This window comes from Amblyomma maculatum, chromosome 6 (assembly GCF_055883805.1).
Source record: "Amblyomma maculatum isolate TAMU_Amacu chromosome 6, ASM5588380v1, whole genome shotgun sequence".
In the NCBI taxonomy this organism is placed as follows: domain Eukaryota; kingdom Metazoa; phylum Arthropoda; class Arachnida; order Ixodida; family Ixodidae; genus Amblyomma; species Amblyomma maculatum.
The window spans coordinates 37,080,512-37,101,357 of NC_139349.1; the positions used below are offsets into that span (position 1 = coordinate 37,080,512).

Below are 20,846 nucleotides of genomic sequence, written 5' to 3' on the forward strand. Positions count from 1 at the left end.
AGCCAAGGAAGGGATGGATGAGAGTGCGCCTGAGATGAATATGATCGAGGGTCCGTCGCCTCCGACGCAATCTGCCCGAGTCCCGTCTTATCGTGTCAACCAGGACAGCGAAAAGATTGGCTAGAAGAGCGTCCGAGGATCAATCAGGCGGGATGACCAAGCGATTGGATTTCTTTCTTAGGTGCTCAGAGTGTGTGTGAGCACGCCTTTCTGGTGAGGACTGTTGAATGTCTGAGGCTTTAGGTTCTTGCGGCACGCATAGCCACCGCCTGCAGTTGCTGCTGTTATCCCGGGCACATGCCATCACGGACGTCTGTCGCCGCCGCTTTGCAACAAAATGAACCGTTTGGAGCCAGGAGCGCAGATTTTCCCTCGAACACGCACGATATTTGCTTCTACTAGCGGTGCGAAGCGCGAAAACGTTCTTGGAATTAAGGCGCTAATGTTTCGCGGCACGCACTGTGCGCACTCCAATCTAGAAAGGTCGCGGTCGTTCATCTCACCATTTCCAAAACGGATCCCGTTTCTGGATACTTTCAATGAATGTGTATGAAGACTGTAGGAATTTTGAAAGGGTAGTGCCTAAAATGGCATGATTGTTCGCTAAACGTGGGAAAAAAAACACAGGCATAACTTGCGCCCTCTTCTCGCGAGAGCGGAAACGTCAAGTGGATTTTGTCGCCTGGATATTATAGGGTAACTTAATAGGTTTCTGAGTTCGACGAGTCCCAAGAGATCGAAGGTGCGATGAAACTACAGGCAAAATATTTGCGTCCCTTTTTTATACCTGCTTAAAAAACGACAGAATCGCTGATTATAAAGATCGTAAAGCCGTTCAGTGTTCTCTGAAAAAACTAAGCCAGTGGTAGTATGATAGCGTCATTGTTGTTTTTTATAATGCTGTTTATTGCCTTAATGCATAAACGAATAAGTAAAAAAAAAAAGAGGTAATAAAGGAAAAAAAGAGTGGCCGTTCTAATAAAGTCCAAGAGGGAACTATGATGAGGCCCCATGTGGACAAGCAAAATAAGACGACGTGAGGTTTGGCGAGAGACGCACTGCTATCAGGCGCCGAATTCTTGTCGGCTTCTGTGTCTGGCAAAACCACAACAAGTGGTGAATATCTGCCTCAATATTCCGGGAGTTACAGACAGGACACCCCGGACGTAGATATAAGTATCGAAATTCACGTCGTGTTCGAGTCACAGAGAGTGTGAGGGCAATCCCGACCAGGATTCTTCATAGCGCAACCTCTTCAGCGCGGATGAGACCGCAGGAGAGGGTTACCGCACAGGCGGAGGAACAACAAAAAGTGTGTGGCGCCGGAGGTGCGCCTTTCTTGTGAGAAGAAGGGTGGCATCATCTCTACTGAGAAACCGTGGCACTGATAAGGGTATAGTCTACTGGCGGGTTAAAGAATCCGCAAAGCTTTGTAAACTGAGTAGGTCACATGGGACCCACTCAGTTCGAATTGTTTGCAGGATGTGAGCCGCCTGACGATGTATATTCTGGCAGATTTATGGGTTGCGACTGACGCGTCGGAGTAGACGTGTTACTTGAAGGGCGTCGTGCAGAATACAATTTTGGCTGTAGGCAGTAAGGTAATGGCGGCTACAAGAGGGTTCTGCGAATTGATATCTGAATGTCTTATTAAGGGCCGCCATGCAAGGACAGTGAGGTGCAGTTGTCGTTTCAGATCCGTCAATGCTGGCATCTACGTATATGATTATCGAGCCGTGGGGCCGCTGTGCATCTTGCTTCGTTGTCCTTTGACGAAGGGACGGTGCCGCATAAGTTGGTCGACGAAGATCATCAGGTTTGTCCTCGCTCAGCTGAACACAGTTTCATGGAGGAAGAACCGACGGTGGCGGCCACAATATGGTGTGCGATGAACCATAGGCTCGGATTTCTCGCGATGTGTGCAAAAGGGTTACGAACATCACGGTTTGCTGCACAAGCTCATCTAATGTGTTGAGCTGAGCGTTCTCTTGATGTTCTACGACCGGTGTGATGCGGGGAATACAAGTGATGGTTCTCATAGCCTCTCTATTGACTGCGTCCAGACGATCCCATTGAGTCCTTGTCAAGTGCTGGAACTGTGCTTCATAAGTGAGGCGTGCGTAATTCGTTGTTGTCGTTGGCGGTAGAATAACAAAACAGAGAAATTACTCAAAGCAAGAACACAAACACCACCGAAGATAAAGCCCGCGGAGTATTTCTTGGCGACGTTCGACGAAACACTCGTATATAGGGCTTGGGTGAAAGAAGTGACAATCAGAAATACAGCCATTATTTACATCACTGAGCTCCGCGATTATTTTGTGCCTACAGAAAAAGGCAAAACATTTTCGCTGTTTTTATTAGTGATCGCGTTTCTGTTTTAAAAGCTAGTATCTTTAAAAAAAAACATGCAACCTTTAACCTCTTACATTCATTAATTGGTGATTATAATTTTTTTTTTCGAAGTGCCTTAAAAGGGGCTCCGCCTCTTTTACGCTTTCGAACGGCATTCACCCATATCGCTGGCGATCAGCATAATCTAGAATAAAGCAGCGCTAACTTTCTTTGAGTTAATGTAAAAAGATAAAAAGATAGAAAAAATAAACTTCTGCATGAAAACAGTGTAAATGAGGCGCGCCTTAAGAGACGCGTGCATTATTTAAGGGGAAGATGTTACTAAGTAAAACTCATGACTTTTACAAATTTAAATTTTGCCGGAGGTAAAAAGTGAACGGAAGTTCGCATGTAGATGATCCCACGAGAGGTTTCGGAACACCACATTTATGAAGAGTACATTTCTCGGTGGCGTGACATAGATGGAAACACTGTGCAAGTTGTTGCATCAAGTTACACTCTTAAGTGCCCGACTACATGCTTAAACTCCGAGAAAGCTTTTCTGTGTATCTGAGCCTACATGTGAAGTCGTATTCTGTCACATGTTGAAAGCTGTTAAGTGCCAACTATTGCAGGAATGCAAAGCAAAGAGATATGCACTGTTGTCATAATCTGTGCACAGCTTTAGGACAGCCGTCTGTAACATTTAGAGGTAATAATACGGAGGAAAAAAATTTTCACCAAGTAAATTTTATTACACGTGAAAAAAAAAAGAAAAGAAAGAAGAGACGCTCTGCTCATAATTGAATCGAAATATAGGTTAATGAGAATCCCCACTTGCGTGAATACGTGTGTGAATACGGGTGTGAATTTTGTGAATACAGGCAAGGCCTCACAGAACAGTTGTAAATATTTTCAGTCTTGTTTTTGCATACACGTAACCCAGAATGCCAAAATTAAACACTTTATGGCGTCTCTTCAGGTGGCTATATACACGGTAGTATATGATCTACGTCAGCGTCTTTCACTGTGGAGTTTTAATTTTACTTTCAGAAATCGAGAACGGGAGGTTGGGGGGGGGGGGGTTCAGAAAGCGAGAAATCGCACCATCAAAGAAACGTTTTATAATTTGGATTTTTCTATTTCGTTTTGTTTCTTGCTTTTGGCAACGATAACTGAAATTTATCCTTCGTCATCGAGTCGTGCATGAAAAATATATTTTTGTTCGTAATTTTCATCGCCAATATGTTGGTAATGACAGGTTACGTCCAGCAAATATTTGTCAAGTAAAAATCTGCTGATTTTTTTTTGTGTGTGTACGTTACGAAAGCACTCTATAAGTTCAAAGTGGTCATTTGAAACTGACTTGCACAATCTTTCTGTCTGTTATCTTTCTCGCGCGCTTTCTCTCCCACAGCCATGGAGCAGCACTTTTTTAATGCAGGTAACGCACATGCAACGATGTTAAGACCCCGTGAAGAAAACTTGTATTCCACCTAATCACTTCTAAACATAAATTTTGTACTTGTGTTCAGTATAAACGAATCCAGAAATGAAAAGCGATATATGAAGTTCAGCGCCATCAGGCTCCTCCTGCTAGCACGGATCTAGAAAAAAAACGCAACTTGTTCACGGATCTCAACTATAGAGCACTCAGGTTTGTGTTGTCACTTGTTACAATTTAAAAAGAAGATTTTTGAGTAGAAATCAAATTCACCCATTTTATACAAAACACTTCCGCGTGTGAGAATCAGAAGAAACAGAGCTTTAGCCACAAACAAAGGGCGTTCGACACGTCTATTTACGCAAGCGGCGTCTGATTTGATACCAGCCACGAAAACATCCTTTCTCTGTTATTTATCTGCTCATTTATTTTATTTTGTTGGGGTTTCTAGCACTGACGTCATTGCTGCTGCTGCAGTTTAAAATTGAAGTATCATCTTTGCTTTTTCACAATTATTGTTTTCCTCTTCTGATATTCGATCAACAGGGCGGCGGTTGGAGGCGGAGCTTTGATTAAAAAGAACGCGCTACACTCGGCTTTGATCTTCCAGTCGATATTAAGCGCTCTGAGAAATTGTTTCTGATTTTGAGGAGTTTGTTTTGTGATCTATCAATCGGTAAATAGCCACGAGCACTGAGAGAAGCAAGGTAGGAATCGATCACAATGAAAATGCTTACCAATTCAATCAAGTCACGTCTTATTTCTAACTATCATATTTTTTTCACTCTCGGAACAGCCCAAAAGCACGGGCTTGACGAGAAGACACAGACATATAAATGGACTTGCAAATGATTTTAGAGATGTTGTGCTGTTGGTTACTTTATTCTATGGCAAGCAATCTTAAGTTAAAACGAGCAAATATAACAGCATCGAGAAGGAGACTCACGAGGTAACAGTGACATTTTTAGCGACTGTACGCATTTTTCCTAGCTACCTTTTAGAAACGACGTTCCTTCTCGGACAGTGCTATAGAGGCAGTCTGTCTGTGTTTGTGAATTTCACGGGCTTAAGTAGTTCTTTTTGTTTATTGTTTCGACATTCTGTCAAAATCACTCACAGCCTGAAAATGGGATAGGGTGTGAATTTTTTCTTCCTTCTTTATTTTTCCGCGCAGTCTCCGCAGTGAACGCCCTAACGTTTGGCCGCTTTGTTGCTTATGTTGCTTTTTCGCTCCCGTAACTGGACACTGAGGATCCTTCCCGTCTATTCTGGGCTGTCAATTTAACAATGGATTTCTGCATACGACACCACTACTGAAAGACGCGAAACTCCGCAGCCCCCTCTTTTCTTTTTTATTGTCTGCTTCTCGGCGCAGACCACTTTGACTGCACTACTGCAGCTTACAGTGCGACAAACCACTAGTAACTTTTTGGTCGCGGGAAGAGGCTATTCACGTGAACCCACCATGCTGAATATGCATGTAAGCGCCACGTAAAACCGCACCTTTCTTTCTTCCTTTTTTCATATTTCCTTCGGTTCACTGGGGTCAAAACTTGTGGTTTTTTTAAACAGGTTTTGTAAGACAAATTACTAAATCTGTTGGATACCTCGCCGTCTCGAGGCGCTCCATCCGATTTCGAAAGCCGCCTTGTAATGCACGCCAGAATCTTTTCTCTGAGCTGTTTCAGAAAAAGAATTTGGCAATTCCGCTCTTGAGATTTTTCAAGTGAGCAGAAGGGAATGTCGCGCAGAGGCCTCTCGCTCCTTGACCCGTACTTCTTGCGCACAAGGCCGTTAGGCACGTCTAAAAGAGCCAGAATCCTTAGCGTTCCTCCGTAAGGGATGTCATGAGGCAAGGCAAGCTGATAAAAAATTCAGATAAAAAATAAACGACGGTGCATTTCAGACCAAGTCTTCTGCTACACTGGTCTCACAATTCATAAAAACGAGCAAGTCATCAACAAATCTAAAAACACGCACTGCAATAATGTTGTCCAATCTTTTGCGAGAAACCTTTAGTGGTGTGCCAGACAAATGTTGCCTAAGAGCCAAGCTATTCTTGGGCCAATACAGATGCCAATTGTTTCGTGGTAACTCTAATCGCACCAAGTAAAAAATTTCCGGTTAAGATAAGAAGTGAGCAGCTTACGGGAGTTATTGCTGATTCCAGCAGTTATGTACGCAAAATGTGTGACGAAATATATATATATATTGAGAAAGCTTTGCGCGAGTGATGTCATGCACAGAACTCCTATCTCACGTGGCTGGCACCACACGGGACAGACGGGAACATGGCCCAGTGACCACGGTCAGGGCGCCGAACAACAACGTAGGCAACTCTGGCCAGTTGACGGGTATTCATTCCATCCATTAGAAATTTGTTTAAAACAACAGAAGAAGGTTTCTTGGGTGATATGACAAAAGGCGTATAATGCCTGAAGAGGCGCTGCAGCGACTGCACGGAAAATATAAAACATAGAAAAGGCATGCTATCATGCGATTCCGGTAAAAATGTCCTGCGAAAACCTGTCACCAGTGTCAATGTCTCCGGAAGAAACGCCCTCGAAAAGAAAAAAAAAAAAAAGACCTCATTTGCGAAATAGGAACAAAAGTCCACAAACATGTATAAGCGTAAAGGCATTGGCCTCGCCTGGTGCGCGTGGCTTATCAGGGGTGAATTTACTATCATACTGATTTTAGCTTACATATTTTTAAAGGTTTACCTTTGGCATAATTTGTATTGTTTGCTGCCGCCTTATTTTTATTCCCCTATTCAACATAGCCTTTGCGCGTTGCTATTCCTCGTGGCAAGCTGCAACGATACAGCGCTTGCACCCATCGGCTTGGAAATTTTGAGCACCGAACTTACGCGGGGAGTTCATAACAAAAAAAAAAAAAAAAAATGATCGCAGCAGTAACAGAGTGACAGCACCTCGTCCTCACTTTGCGCTGGAAAGAGCGCGCTGATCATCATCTTCGTAGGTGGATGCCTGGAGCGACCTGTTAAAGCTCAGCCTGCTTTCCCTAAGAATCTCCATTGCCCCTTGAAGTTCAGCAAGCATTTTTCACCATCGCTGGAACAACATTACGCTAAAACATCGAGTTAGATATGTTAGGTAGCTTATAACGAGTGTGATGGCACTGAACTAATTGCAGGTGTCGGTTGATTACAGTTAAGTAGTTAATTGTGAATAAAACTGAACTTAACAGACGCGACTATGGAGGCGACACGCGAGCAAAGATTTCGTCGAGCTGCTTGTCGGGCGCAGTCACCTGAAAAATTGCGGCGTAACAAAATAGTTGGAATAAAAAAATTAAATGTCGCCATAATGCAAAAAGAACCGCAGCATTAAAGCCTCCTTGCGTGAAGGCTCTGCGGAAGCATCAAGGTCTGTTTTTTCGCTTTTATACCGTACGTGTTTTCTGAACCGAGTTACACGAGCATTAGCTAAGTTTTACGTGGTTATTGAGTGATTTAACGGTCGATTTTCGAATCTAGTTGTCGCAACGTTTTCAGCGATGCATGGCTGCAGGTTCTAACCCAAAGTTCAACTGTTGTGTACAATTACCTATTTTACAATATTGATAAGACCGATAATTGGTTCAGTACAAATATGCTCCTCATAAGCCACACAGCCACTGCGGATGCATTCACTACACACATTCCACATACACAATATTTATTATTTAGTATAAATATAACAATATGCGCATTAAAATGGCTCCGATGGTCGTAGCGAGCTGCAGCGAACGCTTTCAAGCATCAGCCGCCTTAGCTGTCCAAGCCGCGCAAGCCCTTTTCGCCTTGTGCAGGATGGCCGCCGGCCGCACCGCCATAGGCTGGTATGCGGGACCTTCGCTCCAGTAGTATTTTGATATAACCTTCCTGGAGGTGACTGGTAGCATCTCGCGTCGCAGCAGAACTGATATTGTAGTTTTCCGGTGGCTTTGAACGGGCGCAAACAAACAATGCGACGATTCCTGGAGGTATAAGCATATATGGTAAAGCTTCAAATAATCAATTTCAAGCTCGGCGCACTATGTCCTTCTTGCACTCCCGTCTCTTTCCACATCTTCAATGAAGTTAGGTTAACTTATCCAAGCTTTTAACTTAATGATTTCGATTTCATTACTCCGTTCAAATTTTAGATTTACGCAGCCGTACCATGCACTTGCTTTCCTTACTTGCATTAAAACATTCATTGGACCTGTCACATAACGCAATAGCAGCAAACAGTGCTGACGATCGTGGAGTAGTGCGCCTTATTAAAACGCATTTAAGACAACGAACTAATACAACGAACATATCGAGCTCATCGAATCGAAAGTACCCATTCCATGACAAAGAAATCGGCTTACCACCGCTAACCACTGTTCAAGAAGAGCCTTCTTCAATCGATAAAAGTAAGAACGTTGCAATTGCTAACCACATGTTTCTCCTGCAGAGGTAAAGCTGTAAAAAAAAAAAAAAAAAAAGACACGACACGACATCGCCGGCAGGAATTAAACCAAGGTCCTTACTAAAAGCTTAAAAACTTGTACAAAAAAAAGTTTAAATATGTTTCCGCTCACTTCAGCAGAAAAGGGTACATGCATGCATGAATGAAAGGGAGCTCAAAACGTGGCAAAGCTTATCGAAGAGCCCGACGCTAAGCAAAATATGCACAGCAAAGAAGGAAATACCGACAGCAAACACCGCTCACGACAGTAAACCCTTTACCACTCACCCTCCCTCCCCGTGTCAGATGTGTCTCCCCCCGCGTGTCGTAAGAGCAGGAAAAACTTTACTTGAGCAGAAGCACGGTTGTCTGAACTCTAGAATCACTGCGTCGAACAAAAAGTCGCGCCAGCTGTGTTACTTCATGTACGGCCCCTGAAAGCCTTGCCAAACTAGTAACGCCAGCGTTTTTTTTTTTTTTTTCTCACTAAAGGCGCGCTGACGCAACGGTCCTCTTCTTTCCATTACGTCGCATCAACTTCAATGGGCATAAGAGAGAAAACAAGACGACAACACCTGAAGAAGATGTGATCGAAAGGCCATGTTCTTCTTCCTTTCCCTCTTTATCGCTGTCTCTGATTTTCCATGTTTCTTTTTTATTCACTTCTAGCTCCCTGTAATGGCAAACTCCTACAGAAGGGGATCGGCCACGGTTCGTTTAATGTAGACCCGGTTAATGGAAAGAAGGCAATCTATCAATATCACAGCGTCCCTCTTGCCTCAGTCTCTCTCTTCTGGTGCAAAAACGAACAAACGTACAAAGATAAGAGAACGAACGACACCAGCGAATCTTCGTTGCCAGACGGCAAACGCAAGCCTACCCTGTGAGGCCCCTTCTTTCGGAGCTAGCGCATCGCCTTCTCGTTGCGCGCCAAGGTGGATGAGTGCGGCTTGGGCGCTGAGCCACCGATCGAGAGATCGCGGGAGCAAAATCCTCGCTGCCGGAACAGAAATTGCGATGGCGGGGCCGGAGATGGAGAGAAGCGGAGAGAAAAGCAGCCAACTTTTGACGTCTCGATATTTTACCACTCGTGGAAGGAGCTCAGACTTAATCCGGGCCCATTTCGTTCGTATCGGCCCCGAAAAAGTCGGCCCATATTTTGTTGCTGATTTTATAATGACGCGGTTTTTACCGCAGTCACTGCGAACATGCAAACTCAAGAGAGATGCGCCTACCTGCCCGCCCCCCATTCCCCCCCTTTTTTTTTTTTTTTGTAACTTGTGTTTCGATCGAGTAATTACCTGCTTATCGCTCTCATATATAGAGTACGCTTCCTGTTGATTTTAGCTGGTGTGCAATCGCATAGGCAGAATACTGTATTGCTGTGAGCGACGCTTGCTGAAAGCAGATGATTGAAGAGGCGCGTTAGGGAAATGTTTCGAGGAAGTGGGATAAATGGTACAGTTTTTAAGACCCCAAACGTTACGACCGCTATATCGTGCATAATGTCATGGAAACTAACGTTTCTTGTCAGCGTTGGCGATTCATTCTGAAATGTCGTAATAAGTTACGACAAAACGTTTTTCGAAAACAGTTTTAATAACACGCAATGACTGAACGGACTGAACGATGATTGCACATTTCAGCAGACTGATTTTGCGAGTCTCATGTTATTGGCGTTAACAGGCATACTGCTTTTTAGTAGCGTTTAGCATAGTACGTAACGTAACGTATGTATGTATGTATGTATGTATGTATGTATGTATGTATGTATGTATGTATGTATGTATGTATGTATGTATGTATGTATGTATGTATGTATGTATGTATGTATGTATGTATGTATGTATGTATGTATGTATGTATGTATGTATGTATGTATGTATGTATGTATGTATGTATGTATGTATGTATGTATGTATGTACAGTACTCACGGATTGAAATAGGACACTCGGAGCGCGTGGCCGTCGCTGCATGCAAGGCAGTGTGGTAAACAACAGACCGGCTTATTGGCGACCGGAAGGAGCAGTTCTGCTTTTTAGATGTTCTCCCCCTCGCGCTATACCAGAATGCAGCACCTTGGTTCCATGAGCATCCACGGGCGGCGCTACATGCAACGACGGCCACGCGCTCCGAGTGTCCTATTTCAATCCGTGAGTACTGTATGTATGTATGTATGTATGTATACATACATACATACATACATACATACATACATACATACATACATACATACATACATACATACATACATACATACATACATACATACATACATACATACATACATACATACATACATACATACATACATACATACATACATACATACATACATACATACATACATACATACATACATACATACATACATACATACATACATACATACATACATACATACATACATACATACATACATACATACATACATACATATAGGCACATGGAGCACTGGGATGTTCTGTTCTTTAGAAAAAGTGGGGTGGTGGGATGTATTCCTATGTTTTTGCACGGTCGGTCTCGAGGGAGAGAGCGCGCGCTCTTTCTTACGGCCTTCTCAATCGCCGCGTGAACAATGGGAACTTTTCTCCTTGAGTCACGCTTTCCGCCGCCGCAAGGGGCGCGACCTGCTCACTGTTAGCTCCGCATCTGCTTCAGTGGCGGCGGGTGGCTTTTGCATGGTTTCGTGCTGTCGCCCGCGGGTTTCGTGGTGAGTGCAGCCCCTAAATGAAAGATTACAGAAGGTAGATGCTGCAGCGGCATCCTGTCAGCGTGCTACACACGTGAATGGAGTATTTATGTTAAAAAACACTGTCGCTCAGCAAACGCTCGACAAGCATATGACATGTATTGCGGCAGTGTATCTACTTTTGTTCATTTTAATCTGAATTTTTGCCCAAGCCTGTACAAGAAGATGAATAAAAAAAGTGAATGAGCAGTGATAACATCGAAGCTTCTTCAAGGCAAACATAACAGCAACAATGGCAAAACCGTCTTTCAGCGCTAGATGAGAAACCATCGAGGTAACACCAAAGATGAAAATAATTTTATAAAAATGTAATGTAAGTTGCACAATGCTTACATGACATAAAGTGTTAGTAGTATAACGTCAGAGTAAACGATTTTAAGTTTTGTTTTCAATTTTGCTATAATTTATAGACCAGCAAATGTTTTATGTTGTATTATAAACATTATTTTAATTTTGCAAATAAACGTTGGTTTAATGAAATGTTTACATGATATCATGATTATTTCATGAAAAAAGCAGGAAATCTATTTCAAGCACTAAATTCCTAGCAATATTTTCTTTCCTTTTCTAGTATGTTTTTGAACTAATAATTCCTTGTAACTATCTGTGCAGTAATGCCTGCCTTAGAGAGCAATCGCTGCCCCATTATTTTGGTAGAATGCGTTGCTTATTACACATTCGCCACTGTTACTCAAGGCACACTCCTCAATAATGGATATAAAAGCTTTTCTCTGTGCTATTTATTCAGAGGTGACTATAGGAGTTCGCGCAGTATTTCGCGCCTAGGCAGCTAGTGTAGAAACCGACGAAATCATTTCAGCTCTACCGCAATCAGTAACCGAGGAAATGAAAGAAGTGATGGTATCTCCTGTCATCCCATTACCCACTGTCACGTATTCTGGTTTAGCTTACGTCGCTGGATACATTGTGAAGTTAATCAGTGACTTCGGGTGTGACGCTTGTGCTATCCTTCTTGAAACCAGCGAAAGAAGCAGCGCCATGTACACTATTCTGCGGGGACAAGATTCTAGCGGGCTGCATTATCCAAAACCAGAGTTTGTAGCCCTCTTGGACAAGGTTGTGTCTTTTTTTGAAAAAGCTGTCGTGCACCTACCACACACAATGTCCTTGAAGTCCTTCAAATCTTAATCCAGCCAGCACTTGAGAACTCAAATTTGCTGATCGAGTTGCCCGGAAGGCATTGACAATAGCAAGGTCCGCTTCTTTAATATGTGAGAAATTTCTCAGACTCCTTCTTGTCAATTATGCTAAGAAGGTGACAGACAGGAACGAAAGGCCAGCTCCTTATATGTGAACAAACCGTCCAAAGAGATTTTGAGTCTTTAATTTTCTAGCCGCATGCACCGTTTTGATGAATGAGTGCAATGTGTTGACTTTGAAGGATATTTTTTTTATTGCTTGCTGCTCTTTTCAATTATGCATATCTGTTTATGCCCATATTTCCTCGATTAAATGTTTTTTTTATTACTGGTATTAAACTGACTACGACTGTCTACGTGTGCGTCAGTCGCGAGACTACGTATACATCTGCTGTCTTTCAACCTACTGATTTATTTTAAGCGAAGCTAGAACAGCTCACTCCACTAGACAACTGAAATTTCAACTGTATGCGTAAATTTTTGTTCCTTCCTTACTCTGAATTTGACACGTGCTATGAATTTTCGTCAGTGCCTGTTTTGCTCTAAACGAAAACGGCAGCGGTTGGCAGAATACTTTGAATATCCACCGAACAGTTTGCCATGCAGACTAGCGTCAGGTCGCGCTATACCTGCTTACAGCTTTCAAAGGCACACTGCATAAAATGGTGCATATAGTTTTGTAAAAAATTTAGGGGCAAAAAGTGTTGATGTAAGTGCACCCGAAACTTCATTCGACCGTGCTCGACAGTACTGACGAAGGCGCGCGCGCTCTCGCGCACACGCGCATTATTGACTATTTTATTGCTCATACACGATAAATCAGACGCTGATTACGGCTTCTTCCTATAAGCCATAAGGGGTGAAATATCAGAACCTGCCGGTTGCAACCGATGCGGGCGGAGCGAAGAGCGAGCGCGCGTTTCCCTTGCGCGTGAACGGCTGTAGCGGAGGAGCAGCAGTGGGGCGGTGGCGACCCCACCGAGGCGCGGCGGGCGGTGGAAACAGACCCCATTGGAGAGGCCGTAAGAGAAGAGAGAAACGCGCTCTCCCTCGAGACCGGCCGTGGTTTTTGGTAGTTTGGTACAATTCCTTTAAACTCTAATTGCTATTACATTTAATTTATTTTCAAGCTTAAATAAAAGGCGCCAAGATAGCACGCGGACAATTGCTGTTTTTTTTGCGTTGCCTAAAATCCTCAAAATGCTTTCAAATAAAAGCTACTGTTTTGTGCAGCTTTAGTGCTAATGCATCGCCTCCTAAAATATGCATTTTCTAACGGCTCAGCAGTGCTTTTGTTATCGGCGTCGTTGACAACACCGTCAAGGTCTGCTTCTCCACAAACGCTTCACTTACGAAAGCACATGAAACGCTGAAGGGTTGCAACAGAGGTCTTTATAGCAAGGGCTAGCAATAGACGGGGCTGCATATTCCCAAGAACCTCTTTCGTAGTGCCCGAGGTGCCTGGCACGCCAAGTCTCGCCTTCTGCGAGGTGGAAGCTATTGTTCAGCGAGGAGACGCCCATTTACGTTTCCAAACAATCGCGTTGGCCTTTGCATTGATATGATGCTTCTAAATGTTGAACTAAATTAACAATAACAATAAAATAACGGTTTTGTAGCCAAGGCACAGAAAATGCGACCCTTTTAGAAAATCATTTTATGAAATTTTAAAAGCAGTGTTAAGAACCCCGAAGGACAAATGTTGGTCTTAGGATTAGATTTGGAACACCTTTCGTTCTTAGACATATTTCGACATAGCACAACGCCTTTAGGCTTTTGTATTTCACCTCAGTAGAAATGCGACGGGCAGAACCACTCGGATCTAACCACGTAGTCTTGCGATTTTCAGTAGATGTGCAAAATTTCCAGCAAGTTTGAGTGTTTGGAAAAAAATAACAAGCCGCCAATACGATTCTTTTCTCAGAAATATATGAAACTATCGGAGGGAGTTGAAATCTAGTTTCTCCAGAAACTTTATATTTGTGTGCAACACGAAAGTAGGAGGGAAGGTAAAATTTTTTTTCTTCGGATATAAAAACTATTATCTGGTGCTTATTGTCTTCCCAAAGAATGCCTCTAAATACCCTGAGGTGGCGGGTAATTTTATCTGCACTCGTAGATATGGTGATGCAAACAAGACGCGTGCGGAGCATCACTGAAAGATGCTTCTTTGCTTTCAAACTGAAGAGAGATAGTAGCGGAGATCGCGTATATATGCCTTGGTTTTCTTCACGAAATAAAGTTGTCAGTCTGCGTTTGTGTGCGTCCTGCCTTTCCTTCGTCCGTGTCTTATTAGCGCAGCTTTTTATTGCATTGATCACTGAAAGATGTGAGAACAGAACATCGGAGGGTCATGTCTTCTCAATGGTGCAGTCTGGTTGCAGTCTCTCCAGAAGCCACCCTGGGGAAGTTATAAGACCCCGGAGCATGCTGTGGAAAACTGACAGTGCCAAGGACTAGGATCAAGCCGACACACAAGCCGACTGGCGATTGGTGCACAATCTAGGAATGTTTTTCGATGCGAAAGCGTTTCTTGTCGCTTGTTCTAGTTCCAAAAAGGTCGTGGGTTCAAGTATGATCAAGTTTCTGAGCTCCAGTCAGGGTAGGGGGGGTTCGAGTCTTGTCTCAGAAAAGATCGTTGGTTCGAATCCCAAAGGTCATGGATTCGATTATCTCGTACGCGTCGCGCTTGCCATAGAAACAATGACGTTAGCCGTTGTCGGGCGGACAATCAAAGCGTCGCTGCGCGAGCGAGTTTTCGTCTTCATACACGTAGGCGCTTTATTAAGTGTCACGACACGTGCGTGAGCTATACTAATAACGTTTTTTAAGGCTTTGTTGTCCACAATCCATGGCCATGTGAGCCATAATTTCAGAATGAAAACCAAGTGTGGCTGTCGGGGTCGTCGCATAGCAACAATTCATATATGCCGCGTGACTACATGATAGTCGCATAGCAACAAGACTCATGGCGACGGCGCTCGAGCGTCGCAATTCGTACCGACACTTTCATTTCGCTGTATATAAGCCCGTCTGGCAGACATGAGGTTGGATCCCTTAGTAGCAACATTTACATAAATCTGTGGATCACCTGTTTGTCGCAGAGGATTTTAAAGTGATGTAAAATGATTCGGCCCGTCACGGAGCACAAAATTGCTACTTGATTCGGAGCCCAGTCTACGTGCAGACGACATTTGCTGTTCCAAACCATGCTCCTCGGTTATTTTTCAATGGCAGCTGCGACTGAACCATATGTCGCATCGTTCCTGGTGTCAAACGGTTTGTACACACTGGTATCTGCCTTTTGCGCATAGCAATCATTTGAAATATAACGTAGTATATAGGATATGGATAAGGTGGTGATATACACCGTGTCATCCAATTATAAGCAAAGTCTGTTGCAGTATTACTAAATAAATAAGTTAATGCAACAACTAAAAAACAAGTTGGCATATATAGCTAACACTCAATAATCGATCACTCAGCGTCGGATCATTATTATTATTTTTTTTTTTTTCAGGCAAATCGCCCCGGAACGCTGGTAACTTCTTGATGGGGTGCCGACATAAACGATCTATGGGACACTTTTGCTGCAAACTGGGAGCAAAGGTGTTGCTGCATGTGCAGCCACAAAATAGCAAATGGTTAAAAACCCCAGTTCTAATCTTTTTACAAATAACCCCATCCTTACGGTAGACAGAACCGCGCGATGTTTACCGTTTAGGCTTTCGTTGTACATCGCCTTCAGGGTAAGCGTGATGAAATGCCTCAGTTCAGTTGAGCTCAGTCGTTCAGTCGTGTCCGACTCTTCGTGACCCCATAAACCATGTCACGCCGCGCTTTCCGGTCTCTCACTATCTTCCTAACATCACATAACTTCATCTGCAGCGCCTCGAGAATGCCATCTAACCATCGCGTTCGCTGCCTACCCCTTCTCCGGTGACCCTCAACCTTTCCCAACATCAAATCTTTCTCCAGCGACTCCTCTCTTTTCATCAGATGACCAAAGTAGCTGAGCTTTAACTTTAGAATTTGACCCTCCAATGAGCATTCAGGGTTTATGGTCGACAATATCGGCTGATTTGATCTTCTGGCAGTACAAGGAACTCTCAAGAGTCTCCGCCAGCACCACAATTCAAACGCGTCAATTCTTCGGCGGTCAGCCTTTTTCACAGTCCAACTCTCGCATCCATACATCACAACTGGAAAGACCATAGCACGAGTTATACGGATCTTGGTTGGCAGAATAATTTCTCTGCTCTTTACAAGGCGGTCAAGGCTAACCATGGCTCTCTTTCCCAGAAGCAGGCGTCTCCTAATTTCATGGCTGCAGTCTCCTTCTGGGGTAATCTTGGAGCCCAAGGAGAGAAAATGTGTCACAGCTTCCACTTCTTGTCCCTTGATGCTCCAGGACTTGATAGGGCAAGACGCCATGATCTTTGTCTTTTTAATGTTCAGTTTAAGCCCCAAAAAATGCCTCAACGCCTCATAGTTTCGGATATGAAAGATAATGATACATAAAGACAGGCTTTCTGTCATAAATAAAAAGTAAACTTTGTGCGTGCTGATCAAATGTTCACTCTAATAGTTGCTCGTGGCGTCATTACGGGTCCTCTAGGCTCTGCAGGCTTCTTCTACCCATTCTGTCCCGTCTTACATCCTACGGAGAAAACAGAAAAACAACAACATTAAAACACTTTTCTCCAGATATTTCTCGTTGTTCGCTGAAGTCATCGAGCCGTTATTGAGAGCAGAATAGTAAGACACTTTCCGAAGGTAGATTTTAATATCTCTTATTGAACATTTATTGAATATGCGACTGCAAAAAGCATCATTGTCATCTCCTTACACGTGTGAGACAAACACCATGCCACCGTAGTAATAACCAGAAACTAGAAAGAATAAAAAAAAATAAAGTTTAGTGACTCCAGAAATAATCGACACTTGTCCTCAAGCGCTTTATCATCAAATTCGATGCTAGCACGGAGGCGCCATGTTTCAGTCAAGCGTTATTGATGCATCAGTTTGGTTGAATATCTTTCCTTCTTGCTTTGTTTTTGTTGAAACTGCATGGTTCACCCTTTTTCAGCGCAATTTTTCTATACGGATGCAGCTCTTTAGGCACTTCAATCCCGACAGAATACTGTTTGTTGCTACCTTTTCGGGGTCACGTGTTTTATGCAGAGGCTGCCGGCTTCTTTGACTAGTTAAGCAACGGTTAGGGGAAGCTTTGAGAATAAATGGGTCAGAGTTGTTGGCCGGAAGCCCTTTTCTTCGTTATGTTAATCCATATTTTTCACAAATTAATATTGATACGTTAGACAATACTTATTAGTTTCTTGACAAAATAGTTTGACAAAAAAAAAAAAAAAAACATGCTCTCAATTCGACTTAGGTAGACAGCATAAGGCGCGAACGCAGTATGGGAAATGAGTGCATGCACAGTAATGTATATATAGAGACCTTTATGAAAATAGTTAATCGGTAATCACGAGCGGTTCAGCGGCAAACTCCAAATGGAAGTCTAATTAAGCGTCTCCGCAGAGAGTGCTTTAATCAAACTCATGGTGTTGTTTTCATTTAGGCGCCGTGTTTTATATCTGTTGGCCGTTGGCGAATGCGCGCAATCAGCATTTTGTGAGGGTATATTATTATATCAGACCATGCAACTAGGCTTAATGATATCCTTCAACGAGTTGTTTTATTAAAACACCGGCGCTTTGTACTGCACATTCGTATGGATCGACGTTCTGCGATTAATCTTTGGTAGTACCTTTCTTTCCTTTCAGTTCCTTTTCGCATTATTGATATTCATGTCTTCAGTCTAGCGGTGGTAAAAGCGAAATTTATTATAATTATTATTAGTTTTTACTGAAGAGTTATTTTCAGATCACTTCTTAGAGCTAAGTGGTGGGTTGCAAACAAAGTTTGTTAATGCTAAAAGCAAATGTGTGCTTGTGTTGATGAGCCGAAAAGCGAAGTTGCACTAGCTCTCATTCTTTCATTAGCCGCATCGGCCACACTTTTCAACAACAAGCCATTGAAATCATATTTATCTTCAATTGTTTTTCAAATTTTATGCGTGTCGCGCCTACGCGCGCACTTCGATCACCCATATCTGACCAGGCACGGGCGTTTTCTCTCACTGCACAGGTGTGGAAAGACGACGCCTGGGAGGCGCGCTTCACCCTTCGTCCTGTGGGCCTGGTGCTCCCCTCGTTGCGCGCCGACCAGCAAGGGGTGTACGTATGCCGCGTCGACTTCCGCCAGGCGCAAACGCTCAACCAGCTGGTGCGGCTGACTGTGATTGTGCCACCCCGGGCGGTCATCATCCGGGACAGCCGAGGGCGACCACTCAACGGCAGCGTCACAGCCACTGACGGCCAGTCCCTGTCGCTTCTCTGCACTGCGCCCGGGGGTGAGTGAGTTACACGGCTCAACTGTTCGGTTACGGTGCGAGGGCGAAAGGGATGGGGAAGCTTCAGCGAGGCAGCGGATGAAGGATCACGCGCAACCGATCAATGTAATTTGGGAGCAACCTAGCTCATCGCCGCGGGCAGTGTTCCTACGAGCGTGTCTCGAAGCGACCGGTGCCAGCTATACATATGCGGACATAGGTATGCGATGTGAATGAGCCATTAGACGAACGAATGAATTCTAGACTGAGAATTTAAGTGTGCTTCAATTAGGGAGGAATATGGGAGTGATTAACGAGTGACTGAACGAGTGACAAAAAGCCAATGTCTATGACGAAGCAAAAAAAGAGCAGCCATGAACAACGTAGTGCTGGCCATGTTGGGAAGCAAGTTCTCATCACGTGCGGGTGTCATTATGTGCATCAGCCAGTAAACAACTCAGCCGGTCAGTAGGACGATAAAAAGCGGTGCATGAAATTGATGTATTTATCTTTAGTGTTAGATTAAACGAAATTTCTTATTATTTGTTGTTGATGCTGTCTACATTTTATTCTTCGTTTTTATGCAAAATAATCAGTAACAACGGCGTATACAGTTGAGCAAAGGGTACTGAGTTAGGAATAGGCTTTATAGACAGATATTTACTGAGTGTTAAATATGGACACCCCAACATCCCGCCTATCCACAGCAAATTTCTGCAAGCATTGGCTATTTCGCCTCAATGTTTTTCAATTCGCTTTTCCTATTCTTTGCCTCACAGTATCGCTTTATAAAAAAAGAACCTCTTGGGTTTTAATGTACACACATCCAGTACGACAGGCGAAAGCTTTTGCGAGTGTGTTTGAGCGTCCGCGGACGAGCTGCTGTGGATTTAGCTGCGCCTTTCCGTACCCGCTTGCCACGAGAAATTGTGTGTTCAAATCTAATAAGGTTAGATACTTTTTTATATGTGTGTTTGAGCATGCAAGCGTGCGTGCGTGCGTGCGCGTGTGTGCGTGTGTCACGATCTGACGGGATACTCAGGAGTAAGGCGCAAGAAATATCGTAGCTCAGCTCTGACGACCATTTGAGTGGTTCGGCGCTAAAAAGGAAGGCGAGGTGTCCCAACGCAAACTGTGTAAGGTGAGTGATATAATTATGTGTAGCTTGAACATATATATAACAGAACTCCCCACTCCGTACACTTTTCAACTAAGGGCGAGTTGTGAAGTTTTTTCTTTTAAGAACAGAGTGCAGCAGATTGCGGGCCAGTTCTAGATTTTAGCGCACGTCGTCAATAAAATCATGCTAGAGAGTATGTTTTACGAGGTACCGAGCCGTCCACTCTCGAGCTGAAGGCTCGGCCGTGCGGCCGCTCTCATGGGAGGAAGAGTAATACACTTTATTAAAAAAAAATGCTTTTCTATCTTATGAGGGCTTCAACCCTCCCAGCAGCCCTCCAGTTAAATATCAGGTTCTTTTTTCTTCTTCTTTTCTTCAAATTTTCATTCCTCTCCCGATTAACCTGGACCGGAATTCACTCTAATTTCGGAATACATAATTTATTTACACTATATACACCATTGCAGCCCAACTTCACTTCAGTCAGGGTGCGGCCTCTCGTCACGGCACCCGAAACAAGTCTCTTTTTTCCCGCGTCGATCGGACTCCTCGGAGCTTCTCCCCCTCTCCGGGTTCTCCTCTACCCCCGTCATCCGGCGTCAGCGTAGCAGCAGTTTCAAGCTCTCCTCCGAATTCCTGGAAAACAACTCGTCGGCACGGCTGGGGGTGGTTGAGGTAGGATCGGGTGTCCTCTCGGGAGCGGCGCTTTTCTTCGGCCGACATCGCCGGCCGGCCGTTCGGCGCCAGCCCGCAGACTCCCTCCCAAGTTCGGGTCTTTCACAGGGAGGCGTCATCCACGGCCGCTTCTCTTGCACACACGCACGCACATACACACAAACGCCAACACGCATGCGTCGCAGTCTTTCTATTGGTTCGTTCTTTCTGCCCACGATCAGGGCGCGCGCACTTGACAGAGGGCTTCTAACCTCCCAGCAGTCCTCTGGCCTCCGCCTCACACCTCGCCCGGGTGATCAGACTTCGCTGGTTTATCAAGTAGGCGGCAAGCAGAGCGTCCTTTCAGGAAGAGCGAGATGGGTCTAAGAAGGGATCGAGAGACCAGGGTTGCGGGCATGCCCAAAGATAGTGGTAGAGATCGGCCACTGGGGCCTGACAGGTCGAGCAGTGAGCGGAGTATAAGGCCGGGTGAATGCGACTCACTGTTACCGGCGAGACACACGAGCTTTCCTGGAGTTGACTCC

At 44.2% G+C, this 20,846-nt stretch overlaps 1 protein-coding gene across 2 annotated transcripts in view; it reads left to right on the plus strand.

The window, feature by feature from the left end:
- The window catches only part of LOC146185531 (nephrin-like), a 177,868-nt gene that overhangs the window by 108,126 nt on the left and 48,896 nt on the right, over positions 1 to 20,846 (plus strand). For both annotated transcript variants that reach the window (XM_084606481.1, XM_084606482.1), the window contains exon 3: positions 18,284 to 18,548. In XM_084606481.1, the coding sequence (XP_084462607.1) occupies positions 18,284 to 18,548 (265 nt within the window). The remainder of the gene's footprint in view (positions 1 to 18,283; positions 18,549 to 20,846) is intronic.